Raw genomic sequence first — 23,635 nt, 5'->3', positions numbered from 1 at the left:
TTGAACTCAGGACCTCCGGAAGAGCAGTCAGTGCTCTAACCTGCTGAGTCATCTCACCAGCCCACATTAACTTTCTAAAATGTTCTGTTTATCTTATTTGCTTGCTAATAGATTCGACTGCTGGCATCTCTTTTGTCCAGCCAATTATTCCAAGCTCTTCCTAGATGCTTGGTCCATAGAAGAGCACCAGAGGATGGGGCAGAGACGGACATCACTTTGGGGTGACCAGTGCCTCCTGAGGCGTTGGCCTGAGATCAGCCACACAGAAGGGGTGCTCCTGTCAAGGGACTGTTCCTAGGCACACACAGTACTTCAGGAACTGACTGGCCAGCCTTTCAGTATGTAGTGAGAAGGTGGACCCAGGAATTCTTTGAGAAGAGGCAGTGCTGAGGGCATGAGCTGAGTCTAATGCAGAAGGCTTCAAGAAGCTGTGGGCCTATGTCTGGACCTCACCTCTGACCCCTACCCAGACAGACACCTGTTGCCTAAGCACAAAGCCAACAGAACAGGTAGGCAGCACAGGTGTGTGACATGGGTGGGCAGGGCCTAGGACAAGGATAAGAATATGAAGAGTGTCTCCCTGCAGGTCCTGAGCCTTCTCTACCTCAACAGCCCATCTGAGAACCATGCGCCAGTCCACCTCACGTGTACAGCCCAAGACGTGGCTAAGCAGGCACAATAAGGTAAGTCATCAGTGTATTAAAACAATGTTCAGACATCTCACGTGCCACGCAGAAGGCAGAGGTAGGATGAGGTACTGCTATTGTGAGCCACCCCCATGCCCAATTCAAAGATAAGAAAATGGCCCCAGAAAGGCCATCCCAAGGCAGCATTGCATACAGCAGCATGCTCGCTGACCTCAGGAGCTCACAGGCCCGCAGAAGCAGCTGGCTTCAGGAAGGCTTTCTAGAGGCTGTTTGCTCTCCATGTTGCCTGGGAAGGATCTGTAGGGCAGATGTTGACCACGAAGTGCACGAAAGCCTGTTGCCTACCCCAGCCTGAGGTGTAGCTGCCCCCCGCGGCCCCCAAGGAGCAGGATGCTCCCCGCCCTCATCACAGTGGACTGGGGCTGTGCAGTGCGCCCAGTGATTCCTCTGTGCCTGTCATTTCCATCGCTATAAATCCTACTTCTCACGCTCTGGTGCAGCCTGGACGGGGCCCCAGCCATCCCCTGGCATGGAGAGATGGTGACATGTCACCAATACAGGTAGCTCAGTTCATCATGGCTGCCTGATTGCTTGCACAAGACAGCCAAGTATTTCCTACAGATGGGTGTCCATGTGGAAGGACAGGAAGACGACCAGCATGCTAAGATCATGACTCTCTCCCTCTCTCACACACACACACCTCCACAGGGTGGAAGGCTTTCTGGGTGAGAGTAGCTACAAGATTCAAGAAACCATATCTGTGCATTTGTCTTTGGGGGCTGCGATCCTAGCCTTTAACGGCTGAGCTATCTCCCCAGCGCAACGCTATACACATGTAGAAATGTGTGAGGCTGGGGGGGGGGCAGATTCTAGAGACTGGGTATCTAGATTTTTAGGTCAGTGGTAGAAATACAGGAGGGTACTAGGGCACTAACATCCACCCAGGAATGACTGTATGGCTGCTTCCTCAGTAAGGACACAGAAGTGGGTCTCCAGACCACCAGGTGGCAGTCTTTTCTCTATACAAAGTAACTGAATTTTTTGTAATAACCAGCAGAGGGAATCCTAAGATCAGCCTAGAAGCTGTGGGTCCGTAATGTTCAGAGGAGAGTCCCCTGGCACTGAATGCTCTCTCAATGGCATGCCCGCTTAAGAGGTTCTAAGAGGCAGACTTAGCTTGGTCCTGGCAAGTACTTTTGATATCTCAACTGTTACTAAATCCCTCTCTCCAGCTTTGTCACGGGGCCCTTAAGTACTTCCTAGCTAGCTCTGCTACCCTGGCCCTCAGTTCTGGGAAAGTTATTCCAGGAGTGTGCAAGTTACTGACTGTGAGAAGGAACATGGGCTCTTGCTTCTGAACCTCAGGGCATAGGCAGTTCCACCCCAACAGGACATCCAGCAGCCAGGGAGGAAGGCCATGCAGCCTTGGGACAGCAGGTGGGGTCCCAAACATTAACAATAGCCCATCCAAGAAGGGAGGCTGGGAATCAGAATGGAGGGGTCAGAGGGTGAAGGGGGAGACAGGGAAGTCCCCAGTCCTATAGGATGGGGACTGTCTCAGGCACGGAGGACCAAGTCTTAAGGCTGGCAGCAGTTTTGCCTTGCTTTATGGTCAAGATCCCTGATTTCGGGAAATATTCCTCCTCCATAGCTCAGGAGGTCGGCCAGGCCAGGCTCAACGCTGCTCTGAGCCTAGCTGGATCTACCATGTGGGGAGCGGCTAACATGGCCTCACTTCTATTGTCCTCTATCTCTTTCCTCCTGGGAAACAGCTGCCTTGTCCCTCTGACCATTAACTAAGAAGCCTCCCCCGCTTCTGAGTCATCATCACCTGTGCGGCCTCCTCCGTCCCCTCCTGGGACCCTGGCTCCTGTGTAGACTCTGGTCAGTCAGGTCTGGCTGGACCAGCTCACATGGCATCAATGGGCAGTTCAGGCTCAGTCTCTGTCTGCCCAGGAGACACCTGACTCAGAAGTGCTCGTCAGCCTGGTAGGCCCAGAAGCACAGGGTACTCAGCCATGGCTTCCTGTCCAGCCTGCTTTCTCCAGGGCACATAGGAAAGGTCAAGGCTAAGCCACCTCTGCTAGCAGCCTCAACAGTGTGCTGAAAACTCATCAGGCCAGCCAGTACAGCCTCCCACCCCACCCCTGTCCCAATACAGAGCTAAAGGACAGACAGATAGCCCAGGACTTTCCTGGACCCAGATCTAGAGTCCGTAACTCAGAGGGACTGGTTGGCTGAAATGGCCAGAGTGTGTGCATGAGGGAAGAGGGAGAGACCCAGTGATGTGTGCATGCTCCTGTGAGTGAGAGAGACTGTCCATATGTGTGTTGGCATTCCTTCTAGGCTCCACCCCAGTTACTAGGCAACAGCCAGGTATGCCTGACTCACTATAAAAGGGGGCTGCTTGCCCCCTCCTCACTCTCTTTTCTTGCTCTTTTCCCCCTCCGTCCCTTCTCTCCCCATTTCCCTCCCCCCTGCACATACTCACTGCTGGCCTCTACTTCCCTCCCCCTCCCCTCCCTCTGTCCCTACTGCCCCACCAACTCCTCTCCCCATGCTACAAATAAGCTCTAGTCTATACTCTATGCCTGTCATACTTCAGGGGGAAGGGATGCCTCAGCAGAGGGACCCCCTTCCTCCTCACCATACTGCACCTCTACCAAGCATTCCCATTCTTCTCTTTCTTCTTTATAAAACACAACAGTGTGGGTCCTGCTTGCTCTGTGTGGTGTGTTGGCAGGAGACCCTATGCAGGTGTCTGTGTCCCCATAGCGCAGGGCAGAGCAATGGATGACAATCTGTGTGTGTTTTTTATGTGGAGGGAGGGGGTACTCCCTAGGCGTTCCTCTACGTTCACGTAGTAATTACTAGCTACAAGGGACACCACTGCCTGCCACTTAAGCAGTGACGTGGCCGGGCACCCTGGGAGTGAGGGGCGACCCGGGATTCCCTCCTGCCCATCCAGGGCCTCCCACTCTGTGGATGTAACATACACACCCTCTCTCTCCTTGCTGCACCATGGTTACTTCATCTCAGCCTTGGTTTCTGTCAGGCTGGGTGGCTGGGGCAGGGGCTGAACTGTAACTCAATGACAAAGGGCTCACCTGGGACAAACAAGGCCCTGGGTTCCAAGTTAGTGCCACAGACTGAAGAAGTAAAGTGAAGAGGGAAAGGCCTGCTTGGTGGCATTTTTTTGTGGGGGAGTGGGGAAGAGTAAATGAAACAACATACCCATAGGACCTCACAGGGGGTACTACTGGGCACCACTTGCTGGGGCTTTCATGGTACTGAGGACTGCGCCCAGGGCTCTTGTGTCTTCTGATATTGGGGTACACTTACAGTTCTGGTCCTTCTGCTTGGGCTGTGGGCTCTGTGTCCCAGTTCATGACAGCAAGCAAGCACTGCTTACCACTCAGGGCTGGTGGGTTTGGGGGGTCTCACCCTTCCTTCTCTCACCTCTGCTCACCACCCGCTCCTTCATACCTCTTGCAAATGGGTTTGACTTTTCCAGCTATAGTTATTCAACAACTCTGTGTGTATGTGTGTGTGTGTGTGTGTGTGTGTGTGTACTTGTTGCTGGAACAGAGTCTAGGGTTTCAAGCACGATAGGCAAGTGTTCTATATACAGATATACAGATCTATATAGATCTATAGATCAGTATACATATAGATATATAGATATCTATAGAGATCTATAGATCTATATATCCTTAGTCCCCCAACTCTTTCCAAGCATCAGCAGGAACGCCTAGCGTTCTTCTCTACCTAAGCTCCTCTGACTCTTGCCCTTAGCCTTCTCTGGCACTATTCCTCTGGCTTCCTTCCTTCTTAAAGCACCTTAGGAACCCACTGCACGCCTCCCTCCACAAGGGGCCTCTAGGATCCCAGGCGGAGAACTGGGATTATTCAAATCTCTTGCAAAGCCCCAGCTGCAGACCTCAAAGGCAACAACCACTCGGAGGAAATTACCCAGCAGCAGGGATCTAGTTATCTAACTGTGAAGTTAATTCGGATAAACAAGTGTGCACCCACCCACCAGCTCACAGGGCTAGGGCCTGGAAGGAAAATGTCTGCAAGATCCTCTGATCCAGAAGCTGAGAGGAGTGCCCTGACTCCCAGTCCTGGGTGGCTCCTGGTGAATTGGGGCAAGGATTCTGGCCTGCCTGCCAGAGGCTGCTGGCCTCTGTTCAGTTTGGAAACTACATCTAACGCTGCCTAGACACTTCCATAAAAGGGCCAGCTCTGGAGCCTGGAGCCAGGAGCCGCGGTTAAAAAGCATGAAGAGATCATAGAAGGCTGACTAGACATCAGGTGCTGCCGAGGGTGGGCTCACACCTGGGTCTCTCTCTACAAGGCCCTGACTCTCCCCACTGGGAGGCTTACAGGTTCTTTCCTGGCTGGTGACATTTAGGGTGGTCTGCACCATTGTCAATAAAGATGGCATCTCCACATCATCTCTGCATGAGAGTATGAAATCCTTTCAGCTTCACCATGGCCCAGTGGAGGGTCGCTGACCTTAGAGAGCACAGATGCCCATGCCACGGGCAAGTAGTGGGGAAGGATCGACATGTTTGGCAGGTGGTGCTCCTGGCACCCGTACTGCAGCATCGAGCACCATGTTGTTGGAAGGATACTGAGGAGGATGCTAAGGATTCCATGTGTCTGGGGACCAGGGGGCACAAGTATAGTTACCTGTCTGCCACCCTGGCTTAGTAAGCCCCGAGGTGCTGATGGACGGAGCTGGAGGAAGGGGTGTTAAGTCAGAACTGCAAACTTCCAGAGCCTAAGACTAGTCCTCTCTCCCTCTGTGGCTGGGGTAGCCCCTCTGCAGGTACAGGCTCCGGTCTTCATAAAGCACTCTGCCCTAACCCTCCAGACCTGAGGACAGATGCAGGAACAGGGGCTTACTGCTAACTACCGGGTGACATCTCGCCTTCCTCAGCTCCTAAGGCAGCTGATTTTGAAAGCTCTGAATATTTCTTTTTAAGAGATCCTAAACAGTAAACAGGGATATAGGAGTAGATTTGGTCCTATAGGGCCAAATATATTAATTAATATATTAAATAATAATAGTATATTAAGGGGCAAGGGAAAAAGGGTCCGAGCATTGGCTTCTCCGGTCAAGCTCTCCTAAATGAACAACTGGCCAGAGAAAAACAGCACCAGGTGCGATGGGTGACTTCAGCAGGCATCCAATCAATATACGAGATCCTGGCAGATGCAGATCCCTTAGATCTGCAGTTAGATAGAGCGGATGCTGATGGGGAAGCCATGGGCTCTGCTTTTATCCAGTGGCCTTAGGTGAGAACCAGGTACAAAGCCCAATGAACTCCAGATGAGACCTGCTTGCTAGGTCCCGTAGCCAGGTGGGAAACTTTCCATCTGGGGTCAACACTTTCCCCCCAGGGGTTACTCGTTCGAAAAGCTAGGGTCCCACTTGTGCTTTCAGTGGGCTTAATGACAGCCGAGGAGCAGATGGGCAGACATGCAGGGCTGCAATGCTGCCACTGAATGTTCTCTCCATAAGTCATACAACTGAGGCTCGGGGAGGCAAGCGGCGCCCCTACCCTACTGTAGAGATGGAGAGACAAGGAACAGGTAGAGAAGGGTGTGGCTGTGAGTGCTGGGATGCTCAGGGAAACCCTCTGGATACCGGGATGGAGCCCGAGTTGGCTTTAACTGAAGCCTGGATGGGTCTGGTGAGTGGAACTGAACAGTGGTTCCCTCTTCTTCCTCAGCTCCAACTGACCCACTGAGAGACATGTGACTCATAATTAAGCCCAGTTAGACTGTGTAGCTGAAAGCAAGTGCTTTCAACTCAACATGTAGAGCAGTGAGCGTAAAAAAGCACGTGGAAAATGTGATGGTTTGTATATGCTTGGCTCAGGGAGAGGCACGGTTAGAAAGTGTGGTCCTTGTGGGAGTGGGCGTGGCCTTGTTGGAGTGGGTGTGTCACTGTAGGTGTGGGCTATAAGACTCTTATTCTAGCTGCCTGGAAGTTAGTATTCTGCTAGCAGCCTTCAGATGGAGATGTAGAACTCTCAACTCCTGCACCATGCCCACCTGGATGCTGCCATGCTCCTGCCTTGATGATAGTAGACTGAACCTCTGAACCTGTAAGCCAGCCCCAATTAAATGTTGTCCTTATAACAGCTGCCTTGGTCATAATATCTATTCACAGCAATGAAACCTTAACTAAGACAGAGGACAAGACAGGGGCAGCCTGCCTGTCAACGTAGTGACAGAGGAAGGAAGAGTCACCAAGCTGGTGAGCCAGAAGAGGAAGAAGTGGTTCCCAGAGGCAACCGCAGCCAGTCACATGACCTTCCCATGCCCTGTCTAAGCCTGGCAGTCCTGTCTATGCACAAGAGAGACGCTAGGGCAGCTACTTCCCTACCTTTACCACCACCTCTGACAAAGGAAGCTCATGTGAGATTGCAGCTCCCTGCCCTGTATTCTGTGGAACTTATCAGATGCCACCTGTGATGGTTCGTAGATTTTCAGACCAGGGAGTGGCACCATCTGGAGGTGTGGCCTGGTTGGAATAGGTGTGTCACTGTGGGTGTGGGCTTAAGACTCTCATCCTAGTTGCCTGGAAGTCAGTCTTCCACTAGCAGCCTTTGGATGAAGACGTAGAACTCTCAGCTCTGCCTGCGCCATGCCTGCCTGGCTACTGGACTGAACCTCTGAACCTGTAAGCCAGCCCCAATTAAATGTTGTTTTTTTATAAGACTTGCCTTGGTCATGGTGTCTGTTCACAGCAGTAAAACCCTAACTAAGACACCATCCCACTGAAAAGGAGCCCAGCACATTGCTCCTCCCTCAAAGGTGGCAAGAACACAGGCCAAAGGCTGCTTATTGATGGCACGGGGAAATCACCATCAGTGGATGTCGTGGGGGAAAGGGGAGAATGAAGTTTCTGGGCTGAAAACATCAACTTTCTTAGCTAGACTCATGCCCCTAAATTGTGGACCCTTCCCTTTGTCATTTAAAACCTTACATCCAGTGTTCATGGTTTTCCGAGAAAAGAACACCAGGAGGAAGTGGAAGGTTCTAGGCAAACAACATGCTATTCTCCTGTTCACTGTTGCCTCAGATGGGGACCTGAGCTCACCAGGTCACACTCCATCAACATGAGGAAAACAGCGAGCTTTGTTCCAGCATAAGGAGTGAGGGGCAAGGACAGAGGCTGCTGTAGCCATGCAGTACAGGAGCACCGTTCTTTCTACTTTACCCCGATATCCTGCCTACATGACTATGCTCTACTCTGCAGAGTCATGGATTCCCCAAGGACAGCACATTTCCTGTGCTGTGCCCGAGTCTGAGGCTGCCCTGTGTCCCCCACCAGCCGCACTTACCTCTCCTTTTTTCACCGTCATGGACTGTCGGCGGGGCGTGATCTCCTCGTTGATGCTGGATAGGAAGTTCTGAGAGATTCGGAGGGCGTCTTGCAGCAGGGAATGGTCAGGATGGCTGGACGGGGTGTGTTTTAGCAAGTCCTGCCCCGGGTGGAGAGAGCAGAGTTAGTCAGAACAGGATCGGCAGAGACCACTGTGTGAAACCATCCAGTCACACGGAGTGCAGGTCAGAGCTGCAGGCCTACTAAGAACACCTCAGTGAGCTCCGTCTTGGAAGCAGGCGTTCACCCCAATGGCATGACCATGAGCTCAGTGAGAAGGAACTATCATTATAAAGACCTAGGGTAGGGATTCTGGCCCTTGGTATTATTAACACCGGGGCTAGATGAATGCTTTATTATAGTGGGATAAAAAGGGCTGTCCTGTGTGGCACAGACATTTGGCAATGCCGCAGGCCACTGCGTGCACTCGCTGCCCATAACATCCTCATTTTCAACTGTGCTGGCCAAATATCTTTGGCCATTGATGTTGGTATCCTGAAGGCAGAACTGGTTATGGCCCTGAAATCCTGGCCTAGACAAGACTGGGAGAAAGGCCCTTAGTTCCTCCAGGTTCCCTTCCCTCAGATGAGCACCAGTCCTTCTTCCTAAGCAGACAGAAATATTACTAATTTACATACTGCCCATGGTAAGCAGCTCCCTGATTCAGAGAACCCCTTCCCCTGTCAACTTGCAAACCTAACTACAAAGAGAACCTGGAGAGACTGAGTAGGTCCACTTCTCCTCCCATCCCTCCTAAGCAGCTGTTTTCCCTACCAGGATTCTGTGTTACACAAATGCCCAATGTCTGGACCAATCACAGCCATAGGCAGATGACAGTATCACAGAGTCAAATGGATAGGCTACCTGGCCAGGATCTCTGAATTGTTACTATTTCACAATCCTAGAATAATCTAGAAAGCAAACCTTCATGAGGAGTTGTCTAGACCAGGATTGCTTGTAGGCATACCTGTGGGGAAAGTATCTTAATTATATGGGAAGACCTGTTCACTGTGGGTGGTACCAAACCTAGTTGGGGCATTATAAATTGTGTTAAGTGTGGAGACAGCAGCTGTCCACAGCATGCACACATTCATCATCTCTCTGCTCTCGACTGTGATGTGACTGGCTGCTTCAAGATCTATCACCCTGATAGCACCTGTTCACAGAGCTCAGGGGCATCAGATTACCTTGGAACTGGAGTTACAGGTGACTGTGACTCACCCGATGTGGGGACTAAGAATCAAGCTTAATGTCCTCCAGAGGAGCAGTACTTAACCGCTGAGCCATCTCTCCAGCCCCATCCAAAAATTCAATCAGAGTACAATAAGGAATAATAAAGCTGGCCTTTAATCCCAGCACTTGGGAGGCAGAGGCAGGACAATTTCTGAGTTCGAGGCTAACCTGGTCTACAGAGTGAGTTCCAGGACAGCCAGGGCTACACAGAGAAACCCTGTCTCGAAAAAACCAAAAAAGAAAAAGAAAAAGACTAGTAAAGTACTCTAAGCCCAGTACTTAGGAGGCTGAGGCAGAGGAACCATGAGTTCAAGGCCAGCTTAAGCTACAAAGCAAAACCCTGGTGCACGATGGGATACTATATAGCTGTAAAAAAAAAAAAAATCAAAGCCTGGGCCAAAAAGAAACAATAATCTCTATTTATGTTATTAATAGGAAGGAAGTAGTGTGAACAATTACACTTTCTGAGTAACTAAAAAAGATGTTCACACATTAGCTTACACATAAGCCCTCTCGTGGGGACTCATTAGTAGGAGGGGAACCAAATATTTAGGTAGACTTTGTCAGCATGAATGCTATTAACGGGGTTTCCCTGGGGCAGCAAGGCCGAAGTTGTTTCTGTTTTCTCATTTTGTGTCTCAGTACAGAGTGGTCGTGGGTCTCCTGCTGCACCCTACCCTGCAAGGCTGGGAGTCAACACCAACCACCCTGACTGTTTCTCAGGAAACCTCTGCTCACACACTTCACTGTGATACAATGTTCCCACTCACAGACCCCTGCCTGTGTGCGATAGGATACTCCTTCTCTGTTGGTCCCAGTGGAGGCACCTGGAGATACTATTACTTCTGTCCCTCAGCAACCTCCAAGGAGGTCCTGCATTCTCAATAAAGGTGGTAATGGAACAGCTGGGCACAGGTTAGCAGTGGGCAAAAGGCCAGCGTTAACCTTGAGATGGGAGACCTAAGTGAAGGGGCCTTCTCTAGCTGGCCTGAGGACAGGGGGAGGACCCAGGCGACCCTGGGAGGACTCACGTGAAGGACTAGTGTGCTCCTCGTCACCCGGTCCACAGGCTTGTAGAGCAGAGCTGTGGAGAGACAGGCAGGGGGAGATATGACCACACTTGGAGAAAACAAAGTAAACCTGCCTCCTGGTGCTTCAAGGCCAGGAGGAAGGGCAGGCCCACCTCCCCTTTGCAGGGCCATGAGGCCAAACCTGGAGCATCTATCTGCCATGCTGTAGGCTCTGAGTTCAGGGCTGCTGCTCAGGCCCGAGCCACTGGAAAGGTTCAGTATGGACGTGGTGCTGCCTGGGATTATTGTCAAGGAGGATGGTGAGGGCCCCAATTCTAGCCTGCAGAGGACCAGGATGTGGCTCCCAAAGTCCATGGCTGGACAAGTTTTAGAAGCTCGGATCTGAGAAGGACAGAAGCCAACTGGGACACAAATATTAGCTCTTGATCTGGTGGGTGCTATGGGATGGGACTTATTTGGGGACACCGGGGCCAGCCTTGGTCATCTTTATTTCTCCTACATAGCAATAAGCATCGTTTACACAAGCACAGACACTTAAGGTCTTGCTAACATACGCCAAGCACACTTCTTTACATAACTGATACAACTTTCATGGCCGCTGCAGGGTACACACTGTTGTCCCCTGCGCCTCCTACCCCCTGGCTTTTTTGGGTAGTTTCAGCTATAGCCCAGGCTTGCCTTGAACTCAGAAGTCTGCCTGCCTCTGCCTCCTGAGTACTGGGATTAAAGACCTGTGCCACCACTGCCCAGCTGCTGTCTCCATTTTTTAGACAGGGAAACTGGGGCTCAGAAGGGCTGGGGAGGGGGTAAGTTCTGGGGATGAGAAATATGTCCACGGTTCTCTGTGAGTGAATATAACTGTTTGCACCAGCCTCACTCCCCTTAACACCAGCCTCACTGTTAACACCAGCCTCACTGTTCACACTAGCCTAAATATTCACACCAGCCTAACTATTCACACTACTCTGTTCACACTAGACTAACAATCCAATCAAAAAGCAACTTAGTACTTTCCAGGTTGAACTCCTGTGTCCCCCTCAGGCCCTTTATGTGAGGATGCACTTGCCTCGTTATCTGCTGTCTATAGCTGATATGCACTCCCTTTGAAACTTGACTGGGCTCTGGCCCCGTGAGTGACTGAGTTAATCTACGCATGGATTATCAAGGAAACGGCTTGCCAGTGATTTGAACTATCTCTGGCACACTTGTCTGCCTTGTTGTGAGATGGCCTATGCTACCTGGAGACTCTGTAGAGTCCCCACTGGCAAGGATGCCCTTACTGTATGCAGCTGCCTGACCTTGAACTTCTCATCCTTTCTGGCTGTGAGCCAAATGAACCTTTCCCTGTGCGTGCGTGCGTGCGTGCGTGCGTGCGTGCGTGTGTGTGTGTGTGTGTGTGTGTGCGAGCTTGTGTGTATTGAGACTGAGCATAGGGGGCCGTGCATGCTAAAAAAGCACTATATGTAACACCAAGCTATAGCCCCAGACCAAATAAAGCAAGCGTTATTGTTTTATGGCACACTCAACTAAGAGATGTGTGGTAGCTCTTATCAATAATCCCACCTCAGAGGAGGCTGAGTCAGAATAACAGTGAGTTCTAGGCAAGTCTAAACCATAGTGTGAGACCCTGTCTCAAAACCCAATAAAATAAAACAAAGAACTCAGTGGTTCTACTCAGTTGCAGCATCAAAAACCAGATTACTACCTATAAAAGAGGCCAGTGGAGACAATGTGATGGCATTTTTTGTTTGTTTGTTTGTTTTGAGACAGGGTTTCTCTGTGTAGCTCTGGCTGTCCTGGAACTCACTCTGTAGACCAGGCTGGCCTCGAACTCAGAAATCTACCTGCCTCGCCTCCCAAGTGCTAGGATTAACGGCGTGCGCCACCACTGCCCGGCGACAGACTTGTCTTGATCTCATTCTTTTTGCCCTGCCATGACCAAAGCTGACCTCTGCCCCTGCTCCCCCACTGCTTGAAGTCTAACTTCAAGTACATGAAGTCTACTCATAAGTAGGCTTCTATAAAGAAGATGAGAGTGGTGACCCAATGAGGCGTAGCATCTGTCTGTCTTTCCAGCAACATCCCCTTTGTTGGAAGGGGTCGCCACCACCAGGGCACAAAGAACCGTTCCTCTGCCGAGAGAACTTACTTTCCAAAGAGTTCTTGGTAGTTGAGTCCTTGACGTCCTTGTTGCTTCTGGCCCGCAGGTTCTGTGGAGGGAAAGAGGACAGACATGCTCACGCGGAGCAGCAGAAGCAGCTTGGACACAGCCCAACAGAAAGCTTGGGCTTCTCTCCCCACAGAGACCTCTATGTGTAGTGTGTGTCAGGGAGCCACACTGAACCACCAAATGAAAACACGGGTCTAGCAATGACCCGTGAACAAGATGAGCACAAAGGGTACCCCTTAGACCAGAGGTTCTCAATCTGTGGGTTGCGACCCCTTTGGAGGGTGAATGACCCCTTCACGGGACCGTTAGAAAGTGCAGGTATTTACATTATGATTCGTAACTAGCAAGATTATAGTTATGAAGTGGAAATGAAAGAATTTTATGGTTGGGGTCATCACAACGTGAGGCATCGTATTAAGAGGTCACAACAGTAGGAAGGTTGACAACTACCCTAGATGGTCCCTTAGGACAAGGTTCTTCAACCGCTGTGTGCATTCAGAGGTCAGAAATTCCTTGTCCTGGGTGTTTGCCCTATGTGGCTGCCCTAAGCAACATCCCTGGTCTCTGTCTTCAGGTGCAGGGACAACCCATCCTTCTGCCAAATGCTCCTTTGGGAACAAACTCATCTACAGAGGAAGACTTCTGAGACAGAGAATTCTGCACAGGCAAAGTGCTTACTTAGAGCAGTTTAATGTCAGCCGAGGAACTGGTCACTCAAAAGAATCCTCACTCACTTTTGGTGATGGCTAGTGCCGGGGGCTGGGGGCGGGCACCACCAGACAGATAGTCATGTTTTACCTTTAGCCAATCTCATGAGTGGAAACGCACACACATACTGGCTATAACATGCTAATGGAATGCTTTATTATAAAATGAGCTACTAAGACAGAAAGCAAGGATTGTTAGTGGAATGACAACAGAGAGGTGTCTCGTTCAGTCAGAGGTGGGGAGATGATGTTAAAGCATCCCAGTGATGTGTAGTCTCTGGGAGGCAGCTGCTGCATCCTGATGTTAAGCTCCTGAATAAATGCATACCCGCTATAGGAACAGGAACAGCCTCTGGGATCACCCTCCTAATCCTGCGCTACAACTAATGTCTTGGGACTGGTATTGCCTAGCTCACTAGGGACAAAGCCTGCTGTGCACTTGGGTACCTTTCCTCAGAGGTTAACAGCCCTTGCACTGGCTATTCCTGCTCAGCTGTTCCCGGAAGGTATAAGGAGCTATGGATGCTAAACATGACTGCCGGGTGCTGAGTAACTCCAACTCTCCTGGACAGTGTAAGGCACAAGGTGCCCTGGCTCAAGGAGACTTAAGAGTTGAATCATACATCCCCCCACCCCCGCTCTTCCCCCTGACTCCAGAAGGCATCTTTATTGAACTTTCATTTATCATTTGGAGAGCTAGAATCCCACAGAAGCCAGATGGGCATCTCTGGATACCACCTCACACATCTCTCTAGCAACTGGTCTTGGGAAAGACTGACAGATCATTACCTGCCCTGCACTTGTGGGCAACCCTTCAGAGAGCCCCATGCAAGAGTACTGACAGTCCCGGGATGCAGTCCCCACCACAAGCACACAGCCTGCTGCTGTTCCGCCACCTCCTCCTTCTTTTAAAATGATCTATTTTATGTATAAGTACACTGTAGCTATTAGACACACCAGAAGAGGGCAGTGGGTCCCATTACAGATAGTTGTGAGCCACCATGTGGTTGCTGGGAATTGAACTCAGGACCTCTGGAAGAGCACTCAGTGCTCTTAACCTCTGAGCCATCTCTCCAGGCCCTGCTGCTTCTTCTTTAAGCTTCATTTTACTCTCTTTAGGCAGCTGGTATTTCTGCCTAAATGCAGAGGGCATTTTGGAAACAGATAACAGAACAGATGGATAACAGAACAGATGTTGTTCACATGGTACAAGAACCACCAAGGCTCAGAGAGAGCCACTGGCCTACAACTTGCATCCCAGTCTTGGCCCAAATCCCCACTGCAGCAGGTAGTAGGACCATGTGGACCCCTTCCCAGGTGTCATCCCACCACAGCCTCCTCCATCTTGGGTACAATCTTGTCTGGCTAGACTCAGACTTGGCCACTTAACTAGAGCCTGCTGTTCAAGAATCCAGTATTTTATCTGCTAGGGTCATTTGGGATTTTATAGAAATACTGAAGCTGATAAGGGTATGGGAAGTAGTTAGTTTAATGAAAAAGGCTAAGAAAAGGATAAAAGCCAAGACCACAGATGTCTAGATCATGCGATAAATGACAAAATAATACAAAGGCCCTGGAACATGGATCAGGTATGACAGCCAAAGGTTTTCTCTCAGCAAGAGAAATCCAACTCAGTTGAGGTTTGGTCTTTTGTAGTAATGCTAAACACTGGTCCTCAAGGCCTGGTTGATGAGAGAATCTTTCATATACACAATGGATACTATGTAACCTTGCCCTCCATGTTATCCCTGTTTGGTGAATAAAGATGCCTACAGCCTACCGATGAGCAGAAGAGAGATTGGTAGAGTTTAGGTTCCGGGTTTGGGGTCTGAGGAGAAGGATGAAGGGAGAAGGAAGAAGGTGGAGAGAGGTGAGATACCATGGGGTAGGCAAGCTTGAAAATATGGCCATGAGGGCTGGCCAGTTCGAGTTAAGAGCAGCCCAGATGGAACATAGCAAGTTATAATTTGGGGTTATTGATAGGAAAGTAGACATAATAGCACAGTGGGTAGATATTTGCCTAGCTCTAGTGCTAATTAAGGCTGTTATAAATATAAAAGTTGTGTGATTTTTATCTAGGAAATGAATGATCAAATCGGGGCGTGTACTTGACATTTCTCCTCTTTCTTTGAGTATGCGTGCCTGTGTGCGATTCCCCTGGTGCTGCTGGTCTTGAGTTCATCCCTCACGCAGGCACATATGGAGGCCAGAGGAGAACGCTGAACACCTTCCTCCATTGGGCACCACCTTATTCCCTTGAGATGGGATCTCTCTTGGAACATGAAGTTCTCTAGTTAACCGGGTTGGCTGACCAGCAAGTGCCTGCCTGTGCCTTCTAACACCAGGATTACAGGTACATGAGGCCTTATTTGGCTTTCATGTAGGTGCTAGGGTTTTAAACTCGGGGTCCCATGCTTGCGTAATAAATGTTCTTACCCATGCATCACCTCCCTGCACCTACATGTTCCTCTCTAACACTGCCTTTCTGCATGGAGAGCTTTCCTCCCGGACCCCTTGTTTAATGCAAGAAAGAGAAGTCAGTTGCAGCTCTGAGCGAAGTGAGAATTATACCAAGGTGACAGTGACAAAAGCCCCCAAGAGAGAAAAATGTCAAGTGTCTGTCACTGACACTGTAGAGATATGACAGGGAAGGGAGAAAAATCCTGTGTAGAGTAGAGAGATAGAGACCCACAGGTGATAACCGGCCTGGCTGCCAGCCTCAAGTGTCCTGTTTATGGTCTCTGTAACTGAGGCGCTCTTTTAAGGCCTAGAGACTCACAACACACCATGGCTTGAGGTTTTAGTCCATTAAGGTTAAATGCAAATAGGAAGAAAGCAACCTTCAGGCCTGGGGTGCTACAGCCTGGAGCTTCCACTAGTAGAGGTCTACAGGAACAACAACTTTGAACCCTGGTGCTCAAAGATGGTTGGCAGGAAAGCCACAGAGCAGATGGCTTCTGCACAGCCTCTAGTGACAAGAATGCAGAGCAGATCTCATTGTGGTGGTTTGAGTGGCACTGTTAGGAGATGTGGCCAGGTTGGAGGAAGCATGTCACTGGAGGCAGGCTTTGAGGTTTCAGATGCTCAAATCAGGCCCAGTCTGTGTGTCTTGTTGTCTGCCTGTCTCTCTCCTTGACACCTGTGTATTCAGATGTAGAACTCTCAGCTCCTCTCCAATACCATGTCCATCTGCACACTGCCGTGCTTCCTCCCACAACAATAATGGACTAAACTTCTGAACTGTAAGCCAGCCCCCCCAAAGAAATGTCTTCCTTTATAAGAATTGCTGTGGTCGCGATGTCTTTTCACAGCAATAGGAACTCTAATGAAGACTCCCACGGTGGGACACAGGGTAGAATTACAATAACGTCAGACAAGATAAGGGAACCAGGGTACATGGTTGCTGATGTTTGAATGTGTCCTCCAAAAGCCCATGTACCAGGAAACAGGAAACAGGAAGCCCTACTATGCATGTTCACGGTGTCTGAAGCTGGGATCTTTGATGTGGATAGGATTAGATAAGGTCACAAAGGTAGACCTTAACTGATCTGCTTGGTCTATCCTGACATGTAACATTCTGTCATAATACAGCAAGACACTCAACAGATGTACCTCAATGTGGTGGTCTGAATATGCTTGGTCCAGAGAGTGACATTATTAGAAGGTGTGGCCTTGTTGGAGGAAGTGTGTCATTGTTGGGGTGGGTTTTAAGACCCTTGTCCTAGCTTCCTAGAAGCCAGCCCTCTCTTGTCTGTCTTTGGATAAAGATGTAGAACTCTCAGCTTCTCTTGCATCATGCCTGCCTGGATGCTGCCCTGCTCCCATCAATGATAATGGACTGAACCTCTGAACCTCAATGTGACCAGGCTTCTCAGTTTCCAACCATAGCTGAATACATTCCTATTCTTTATAAAGTACACAGTCCTGAACACTTTGCAATAGATTAAGACATCGGTGAGCCTCTGGAATCAGGCCCTGCCCCTTGGGTAACAGCACTGTCAGGACTATTCCTATTGAATCACGACAGTGTCCAGCCATGGAGCTGACCCAGAGAACTCTGAGTCAGAGCTGGGGTTCATACCATCCTTTAATCTGCTCTACTTTGTTCTCCCAACGACCGTCCCACAATGCATCACACATCGCATCGAGGGAGTGGGAGGACACGGTGGGAGTCAGCAGTACTCTGGCCTGCACGACAGCGTCATGGCGCTTGCTCATTACCTCAGAGATTTCTGCAAACTGAGCGTTGGCCTGACAGCACTTCTCTGCAGTTTCCATGGCCACTCCGTAGTTATCCACAAAGGCTCGGTACACACCCAGCTGGCTGGCCTGCAGGGAGGAAGGAGGAGGGGGTGAGACAGAGGTGGGATAGGTGGGTACCCGCTCCCCACTGTTCCGAGGATTGGGTTCTCCAGCATAGCTCTGGAAAAATCCCAGCTATGGCAGACAGCGCGAGGGCTGCAGAAACCTGCTCTTCCGCGCTCCTCCTCCCACTTGCTTCACCTCCCCACACACACGGAGCACGATCCCCTCTCCTAAAATGACACGTTGAGAAGTGAGTCATAGCCCTGGACAGGTAATGGCCCCCTTCGGAGCTCCTTCCTATTCCTCCCACTCTGCTTGCATAAAGGATGCCAGCAGCTTAAACTTGAGGTGAGCCTCCAGATGAACGCTCCTATGCAGGTAAAATGGAGGAGGCCGCCCTGGCCAGGGTCCATGGAGCCTGGGTACCATGGTGCTAGGAAATCCTGTCAGGCAGGTGAGGAACATGTCTGGCTGACTGGAAAGAGGAGCTCTGACTGTTAGCTGCCATTCCTAAACCTCACAGGGGGCGCCTGGCTCTCACATACCCAGCAGGTAGAAGGCCTGCCAGCCACAAGGCAAGAGGCATATGGTGTTGGTCTTTTATTCAATAAACAGACATCGATAGAGGTTTCCTTCACTGAGTTCCTGCTCCCATACACACTCAACTAAGCACAATTTCCATGGGTAGATGGAAGGATGTGTGGCCTCACCATGATCATCGCTGGGTCTCACATCATTTAGGGTTGGTGAGGGAAAACAACCTAGTCTTCACAAGCAACAACAGCATGCGGACCCAGGGCAGGCGTGCTGGCTAGGACTGAGCCTCCCACAGCAGCTGCCCTGAGGCTAGAAACCTGGAGCATCTGCTGTTCCTGGAGCTCTCTCTGGTTCAGCATACATTTCAGTTCCATGTGCATTTGCATTTATATGCTGTGCGGCATGCTTGAATCCCAGACCGTCCTCCACGGAGCAACCGTAAGACTCGGGATACTCCTCCACTCCGTCTTCTCTTTTGCAGGCCACTGAGTGAAGGCCTCCTGGCTGCCAGAGGGTCATGAGGGCCTCTCTGAGAGGAGTCTGGAGCATTTCAGCTGAGGACCACTTTTGTGACTTTTCTTTCCTCTTGCCTAAGGGCTTACTTCTTTCAGACATGAGAAATATTAAAAAATTAATTCTTACGATTTTGGCAACCTGACACTGGAACTGAATGATAACAATAAAAACGGAGATTGCCAGTATCTCATTAGTATGCCGTGGGATGGACACGAATCCCTATGGTGGTCATTCTGTACCAAAAGGACGGGAGGAAATATCTGTCCAACTCAAAGCAGCCTGTCCCCTTCAGAAATCGTCAGTTCTAGGAACTGATACAGAGAGAAGGAGCCTAGAGACATCATAGCCAAATACATGCAACACTGGACAGGACTGGATTTTGAATCAGACAGGGATTGGGGGAGAGAATTTCAACTACAAACAAAACCTCATACACTGAGAATGAACTACAGGAAATGGGCACAGTTGCAATAACTCAAGAGTCCAGGGCTCTAGAACAAGTGCCAACAATGGAATAGGTACAGAGAACTCCTTGGGTCCTAGGACTCCCGAAGGGATTCTGGGCTAGTCTTGCTGTTGTCTGAAAGGGTGGAGAGTAGGGCTGTGTATGTCTGTCTGTCCTGGTAAGTCCTTAGCACTCAGCTCAGGTTAAAAACACATGAGATAAGCCGGGCGTGGTGGCGCACGCCTTTAATCCCAGGAGGCAGAGGCAGGCGGATTTCTGAGTTTGAGGACAGCCTGTTCTACAAAGTGAGTTCGAGGACAGCCAGGGCTATACAGAGAAACCCTGTCTCAAAAAACCAACCAACCAACCAACCAAACACATGAGATGCTCAGCAGACAGACTGGGGATTAACTCCCCTGCAGCATCTCATACATGCAGACAGCTGAAGAGCAACACAGAAACCAAAAGTAATGTTCTAAATCTTCCATTCCAACATCCCCGAGTTTTAGAAGACTGGGAAAGAAAAGTCCCTGAGTGGTTTCCGAATACTGTTTTAGGGTGAGTGCTGGGTGTGCCGCCCCTCCCCCACATCAGCACCACTCTTTGCTTTTCTGAAGGCTTCTGGTTGAGTCTGCTCTGCAAGGTTTAAACTTATTGACACTTATTGACACATGGCAAGAAGAGAAAGGGAGAAGAGACCAGAGAGATAAGGAGAGCCAAGAGGACAGCCACACCTTGGACTGGGGCCAGTGGCCTCCTGCTACATAACCCTTTACTCAAGATTGAAACATTCCATTCTGCACAGAGCTCCTGGAGTAAGAAGGTAAACAACTCAAAACAGATTCAGGAAGTCCCTGAAACTGACCAGATTCACTAGGCCCCCTTCTGCCAAAGTAAACAATAAAAGCTGAGTTTCTCTCAGACAAGCTAAGCTGCAAAGACTGTTTTTGAGACCAGACACAGATCAGCTGCCTGGAAAAATCAGAAAACAGACAAGCTGCCTGGAAGAGGTTTAGAGCAACTGAGGTCCCCTAAAAGGACACTCTGGGAACACTGGACAGTGTGTTCCAGGTTCTCAGCTTTTGTGAGCTGTTACCTGTGCTGGGCTGGCTTTGGTGATGCAGCTGTCATTGAGTCATTTCTGCTCCTCAACCAGACTCTTGTTAGTCACCCCAATAAAACTCACTGGTTCACCAAGATGGACTTTGGTGATATCTATACTTTGGTTTGTTATAGGATCCCTATCTGGCACAAGTGAGGCAAATAGGATGAGTAGGGTGAGTAGGGTGTGTGTGTCTCCCCAGGAAAAATTTTGTCACATGATATCTGGGTGTATGGTACTCAATAAGGTGTGTAGCTATGGGTCATCTTCAGGAACCCTGCACTTATAGGGACTCCACCTTTGGATCACTATTAAGCCAGAAGAACTTATTTTCTGCATGAGGAGAAGGTTACAAGCAAAGTGTGTGTGTGTGTGTGTGTGTGTGTGTGTGTGTGTGTAAGAAGTACCGGCAATCTAGGAATTAGGATCAGCCACCTCCAGAAACAGACCAAGGCCAGCATTGACTTCCTGTGGCTTTTCTAGGAGGGGTAACCTCTCTGCTGGGCAGTTCTGCCTCTTTCCCTATTCCTACCCTGTACTAACATCTCCCTGAGTACCTGTCAGATTCTTGATCAGTTCTAATCTACTGAGGATTTACAGAAATTCTAATCCGCTGTCTAACTCCTCTTGTCTTTTGGTTTAACGGCCCCTTATGCTAGGCAGATGTACCCCTTTATGGCATATATAAACAAAGGACTCATTTAAGCTTCCGTGTACAATCAATCTCTTTGAAAACAGTACCTGCCTTACAGGGCCACCCCAGTGCAGGTAAGATGGTGCATGCCCCCTGGGCACACCTTCTGCCCCTTCAGATCACAGTGGGACCCAGCTCTGTAGGAAGCAGCTTTGCTCACAGCATGTGGCTGTCACCTGATCCAAGCTTCTCTGTGGAGGTTCCTAGCTTCACACACTCCCTCTCTTTCTTCTCTTATTTACCAAGTTGGCCTAGGTTGGTCCCCTAAACTCCTGGGCTCCAACACTCATTGCTTCAGCTTCCCAAACAGCTGAAGTGACATTTATATACCTCACACCCAGACTCCAGCTTTGAATCACCTCGAGGCCTAATCCAATATGATCACTATGTAAATAGCTGTTGTGCTGTATTGTTGAGGGGACAATACCAAAGAAACACCGTACAAGCAGCACATGCATAATTCTTTTTCAGCTCTTGGATAGTTCAATGTGCAGATGAGAAACCTGCAGATACAAAGGCTGACCTGTAACTAAGTCCCAGTGTGCTGTCATATATAGTCACCTCTCCACTAAGAGCCCAAGTCTGGCTGAGCTGGGCAGCAAAAACATTTTGGTCCCAAAGGCAGCTTGATCTGTGTGGACACTGGGAACCCCAAGCAATACTATAGGGAGCCAAGATCAGGACAACAGACTTACTGGGCTCCAGCTGGGCTGGCCACGTGTCCCTCCACCTCACCCTCCCAGAGGCCTGCCCTTTGGCACCAAAGGTACTCAGACACACCCCAGGCTCTCCCGATTGTCTCCTGAGTTATCTCCCTGTGACACATGTCCAAGGGACAAACCTAGTCCTTTGCCAGCTACAGCCACAGCTGCATGCGCCAGCCTCTCCAAGCCACTCACCAGCTTCTGGAAGAGGTCCCCTACACGCTGCTGGTGGCTCCACTGCTGCACTCGGGGGAACAGCCCATCGTAGAACTCCTTGTGGATCTCGTAGAGCTCAGGCACTTTGAAGAAAATGGTCTCAATCTGCTGGCTGGTCAGCACAGGCTGAGAGGTGGTGGCAGCGGCTTTCAGAGGCTTCATGGGCTGGAGGACGGCACAGGTGAAATGGCTTCATTCATTCATTCATCTACCTACCTACCTTCATCTATCTATCTATCTATCTATCTATCTATCTATCTATCTATCTATCTATCTATCTCTACCTACCTACCTACCTACCTACCTACTTACCTACCTATCTACCTACCTTGGTGTTGCAATCAGGTGCAGGTAGGAGCTTGGGCACGCTAGAAAGACTAGTACTTTCCCACTAAACTACATGTCATCTCCATCATTTTCAAATTCCAATTGGAAAAAAAAAAGATTAGAAAAAGAGAGGGAAAACTTGGCAATCGAGGTCCTCGATTGGTACCTCCCAGCCCCTAGAGGAGTTCAGATCTAGAATGAGGTAGGAGGTGAATCCCAGCAGGGTATGCTTACCAGCAGCAGGGCCTCCAGATGGCTCAGGTACGTCTCCTCGCTGGCCAGGATTCCGGACAAAACCCACTTTCTCATCTCCAGGCCCTTTTCCAAATCCAGCTCACTCTGCAGGACAGAAGCAGAGACATCAGCTCCCTCCAAGGACAAACCCCCCCAGAGATGGTCTACCAGGAAGGAAGAGGGAGGTACTAATAGCCCTGGCACCCATTCAGCCAAGCACCTGAAGTCACTAGATACTAAAGTCTAGAAGGCCATCCAGTCAAGGGCCTCCCTTGGCACCCACAAACTAGGAAATGGGAAGTTTCATGCTGAGCAGGCTACAGGGCCTCCTCCCCTTCTTGCCTTGTGCCTGGGACCAAGGAGTCTTGATCCACACATGGAAGGAAAAGGAGGCTCTGACCCAAAGTAGGCGTAGCACATGGGAAGCCCAAAGGTAGCTCCAAGAGGGGTGAGCTGGGGTCTATCAGAGCCTACTGCCCGGCCATCCAGATTCTTGCTATCAGCAAAAGTCTGCTGCTCCTTGCCTGATGTGTGCCTCAGCAGGATTCCCTGACTGTCCCTACCACCTGGACCTTGGACCAACCAGGCCCCTAGGTAGCACCACCTCCTCCCTCGGCATGTTGCCCTTCCTGTGACTGTGACCACTGCAGCTGTGTGTCATAGGCTCCTGCCTATTGGGACAGGGGGAGGGTGGCCCCCAGGCTCAGGACTTTTGCCTGATTCTGCTTTCTTTTACTGGTAGGAGGGACCCTCTTGCAAGCAGATTCTGGACAAAGTACCTAAGTCCATCAATTTCCCAGATAAAAACAATGGAGCTCTGCTGTTGACATGGAGGGAGGGCACAGCCTGCATAACCTGGGAGACCATGAGCCGATGCCAGATTATGACGGCACTGTGGATTGCACCATGTCATGTCGTGTCCCGTCCCCCCCCCCCCCCCGTTCCTACGTCCTAAGGCTCAATAGCCTGAGGATGTGACTGAATTAAGAGAAGCTGAAATGAAGACAGTGGGGCGGATTCTAAACCAGCATTCCATAAGGGCTGGACTACGTGTCTGTCACACAGAGAAGACGTTTGATCCAAGAGTAGTTATGTATAGCTATTCATTCATAGGTTCGGGAGAAAGGACTCAGAAGAAAACACCCCTGTAACAACTAGACCTCAGGGCTCAGCAGTTAAGAGCACTGACTGCTCTTCCAGAGGTCCTGAGTTCAATTCTCAGCAACAGCATGGTGGCTCACAACCATCTATCATGGGATCCGATGCCCTCTTTTGGTGTGTCTGAAGACAGCCACAGGGTACTCCCATATATTAAAAGATAAATATTTTAAAAACAAAACAAACAAACAAACAAAACAACCCAAC

The 23,635-nt window shown here is 50.0% G+C and overlaps 1 protein-coding gene across 1 annotated transcript in view; it reads right to left on the bottom strand.

Annotated features, from left to right (window-relative positions):
* The window catches only part of Bcr (BCR activator of RhoGEF and GTPase), a 124,024-nt gene that overhangs the window by 32,074 nt on the left and 68,315 nt on the right, over positions 1-23,635 (bottom strand). Inside the window, exons 3-8 of the mRNA XM_021173661.2 lie at positions 22,271-22,375; positions 21,689-21,874; positions 17,412-17,519; positions 12,463-12,523; positions 10,314-10,366; positions 8,009-8,149 (exon numbers count right to left, since the gene is read on the bottom strand). Of these exons, the coding sequence (XP_021029320.1) occupies positions 8,009-8,149; positions 10,314-10,366; positions 12,463-12,523; positions 17,412-17,519; positions 21,689-21,874; positions 22,271-22,375 (654 nt within the window). The remainder of the gene's footprint in view (positions 1-8,008; positions 8,150-10,313; positions 10,367-12,462; positions 12,524-17,411; positions 17,520-21,688; positions 21,875-22,270; positions 22,376-23,635) is intronic.

Source organism: Mus caroli, chromosome 10, assembly GCF_900094665.2.
Source record: "Mus caroli chromosome 10, CAROLI_EIJ_v1.1, whole genome shotgun sequence".
NCBI classification, from domain to species: domain Eukaryota; kingdom Metazoa; phylum Chordata; class Mammalia; order Rodentia; family Muridae; genus Mus; species Mus caroli.
The sequence above is the reverse complement of the archived record's forward strand: the minus strand, read 5'-3'. Positions and strand labels throughout refer to the sequence as shown.